Below are 3,243 nucleotides of genomic sequence, written 5' to 3'. Positions count from 1 at the left end.
GCCCCCCCGGGCTGGGCTCCCCGGCCGGGCGTGGCCTGGGGCTCCGGGGGGCGTGACCCGACCCCCGGGAGGGGGGCCCCGTCCCGGTCTCCGATTTGCCGCGGGCCCCCGTGACGCGGTCGGCGGGGGCGGGTCCCGGGCGGCCGGGGTGGGGTGCGGGCCGCGGGGTGCGGCCGGGGCCAGACGGGCCCGCTCAGAAAGATGCTGCCGTCCCGGCGGCGGCAGAAGCGGCGACGGCTCCGGCTGCACCCCCGGCAGCAGCAGCAGCAGCAGCAGCAGGAGGAGCAGCGGCGGCGGCGGCGGCGGCGGCGGCGGCGGGGCGGGGCGGTCCCGGGTGGGGCCGCCGTGGGCCGGCCGGGGGGCGGCTTCCCCAGCGCCGCCGGCCGCCGCCACCCGCCCTTTGACCTCCGGCGGCCGCCATGGGGGACGGGGGGCTCCCCCTCGGCCCGCAGCCCCGCAACCTGTCGACGCCCTGGCCGCCTCCCGACGGGGCCCCCGGCTCTTCCCGGCCGGCGGGCCCGGCCGCCTCGGCGCCGGCGGGCCCGCCGTGGTCCCAGCAGTGGACGGCCGGCGTGGGGCTGCTGATGGCCCTGATGGTGGTGCTGATCGTGGCGGGCAACGTGCTGGTGATCGCGGCCGTGGCCCGGACGCAGCGGCTGCAGACGCTGACCAACCTGTTCATCATCTCCCTGGCCAGCGCCGACCTGGTCATGGGGCTGCTGGTGGTGCCCTTCGGGGCCACGCTGGTGGTGTGGGGCCGCTGGGAGTTCGGCTCCTTCTTCTGCGAGCTGTGGACCTCGGTGGACGTGCTGTGTGTGACGGCCAGCATCGAGACCCTGTGCGTCATCGCCCTGGACCGCTACATCGCCATCACCTCGCCCTTCCGCTACCGCAGCCTGCTGACCCGGGCCCGGGCCCGAGGCCTGGTGTGCGGCGTGTGGGCCATCTCGGGCCTGGTGTCCTTCCTGCCCATCCTCATGCACTGGTGGCGGGCCGCCGGCGACGAGGCCCGGCGCTGCTACGACGACCCCAAGTGCTGCGACTTCGTCACCAACCGGGCCTACGCCATCGCCTCGTCGGTCGTGTCCTTCTACCTGCCCCTGGCCGTCATGGCCTTCGTCTACCTGCGCGTCTTCCGCGAGGCGCGCAAGCAGGTCAAGAAGATCGACCGCTGCGAGCGCCGCTTCTACGGCGGGGCCAGGCCGCCCTCGCCCACGGCGCCCACGGCGCCCCGGGCCCGGTCCCCCCCTCCTCGGCCGCCATCCCCCCCCGCTCCTCCTGCTCCTCCTCCTCCTCCTCCTCGGTCGCCATCGTTTCCCTGTCAGCCGCCCCCCTCGGGCCTCCCCAACGGCCGCCCCGGCAAGAGGCGCCCCTCCCGCCTCCTGGCCCTCAAGGAGCACAAGGCCCTGAAGACCCTGGGCATCATCATGGGCGTCTTCACCCTGTGCTGGCTGCCCTTCTTCCTGGCCAACGTGGTCAAGGTCTTCCACCGCGACCTGGTGCCCGACCGGCTCTTCGTCTTCTTCAACTGGCTGGGCTACGCCAACTCGGCCTTCAACCCCATCATCTACTGCCGCAGCCCCGACTTCCGCCAGGCCTTCCAGCGGCTCCTCTGCCGCCCCCGTCCGGCCTCCCGCCGCCATGGCCGCCACGGCCGCCCCCGCCGCCGCCATCGCCTCCTCCTCCTCCTCCTGGGCGCCGGCCCCGAGGGCCGCCCGCCGCCCGCGCCCCGCCACCCCGACCCCGACCCCGACCCCGACCCGGCCCCACCCTGGACCGGCTGCAACGGCGGCGCCCCCGGGGACGCAGACCCCGGCCGCGATGCCTGCTCCGAGTCCCAGCTCTAGTCCGACCGGCCGGCGCTGGGGGAAGGACCGGCCCCTCGCCGGCCCCACCGTCCAGCCCTACTCCGGGCCCCCTCGGCCCTCGGCGGCCCTTTCCTTCATTCCGTCGTAGCCACTGAACCGGCGGCGTCCGGGCGGGGAGCGGCCCGGCAACCAGACGGTGAGCCCGGCCGGCCTTCGAACGTACTTGCTTACTGTGTGCGGCCGCTTGGAATGTGCACTTCGGCCACCAAGCCTTTCATACTCATAATCATGATGTTGGGATTCGTTAGGCTCTGACTCTGTGGATAGCAGGTCATCGGGTATTTGTTAAGCGCTCTTTTAAGCGCAGGGGTAGACGCCAGGTGATCAGGGAATCTGTTAAGCGCTTACTCTGTGCCGTGCACTCTTCTAAGCGCTGGGGTAGATACCAGGTCATCAGGTATTTGTTAAGCGCCTACTCTCTGGCGAGCACTCTTAAGCGCTGGGGTAAACACCAGGGGATCAGGTATCTGTTAAGCGCTTACTCTGTGCCGAGCACTCTTCTAAGCGCTGGGGTAGACACTAGGTGATCAGGGATCTGTTAAGCGCTTACTCTGTGCCGAGCACTCTTCTAAGCGCTGGGGTAGACACCAGGTGATCAGGTATTTGTTAAGCGCTTACTCTGTGCTGAGCACTCTTCTAAGCGCTGGGGTAGATACTAGGTGATCAGGTATCTCTTAAGCGCTTACTCTGTGCGGAGCACTCTTCTAAGCGCTGGGGTAGACACCAGGTGATCAGGTATTTGTTAAGCGCTTACTCTGTGCCGAGCACTGTTCTAAGGGCTGGGGTAGATACAAGGCCATCAGATGGTCTCACGTGGGGCTCACAGGCTTCAATCCCCGTTTTCCAGACGAGGTCACCGAGGCACCGCGAAGTGAAGTGACTTGCCCCCAGTCCCACAGCTGACAAGTGGCGGAACCGGGATTAGAACCCATGACCCGACTCCAAAGCCCGGACTCTGTGCACTGAGCCGCGCTGTTTCTCGTTTAGACTGCGAGCCCGCCATGGGGTAGGGATGGTCTCTAACTGTGCTGAATTGCCCATCCCAAGCGCTTAGTACAGTGCCCTGCACACAGGAAGCGCTCAGTAGGTACTGTTGGATGAATCCCTGCCCCATGACGGGCTCGCAGTCCTCTTGCCGTGCCCGGACGATGATGGTGTTCGTTAAGCGCTTACAAAGTACCCAGCACCGTCCTGAGCCCTGGGGTGCCTAAGAGGTCAGCGGGTCGCCCCACGCGGGGCTCACCGTCTCCATCCCCGTTTTACAGAGGAGGCCCGGAGAAGGGAAGTGACTTGGCCAAAGGCACACGGCTGACAAGGGGAGGAGGCGGGATTAGAACCCATGCCCTCTGACTCCCGAGCCCCGGGCCAAGCCGGG

At 68.5% G+C, this 3,243-nt stretch overlaps 1 protein-coding gene across 1 annotated transcript; it reads left to right on the top strand.

The window, feature by feature from the left end:
- Window positions 1-384: 384 nt before the first annotated feature.
- Window positions 385-1,658, top strand: ADRB1 (adrenoceptor beta 1; the record flags this gene model as incomplete). Its single annotated transcript, XM_001513493.3, has 1 exon — window positions 385-1,658. A coding segment is annotated over exon 1 (1,239 nt), but the record flags the coding sequence as incomplete, so codon positions are not given.
- Window positions 1,659-3,243: the final 1,585 nt, after the last annotated feature.

The sequence above is a fragment of the Ornithorhynchus anatinus genome, chromosome 16, assembly GCF_004115215.2.
Source record: "Ornithorhynchus anatinus isolate Pmale09 chromosome 16, mOrnAna1.pri.v4, whole genome shotgun sequence".
NCBI classification, from domain to species: domain Eukaryota; kingdom Metazoa; phylum Chordata; class Mammalia; order Monotremata; family Ornithorhynchidae; genus Ornithorhynchus; species Ornithorhynchus anatinus.
Note: the sequence above shows the minus strand (reverse complement) of the source record. Positions and strands in the feature narration are given on the sequence as shown.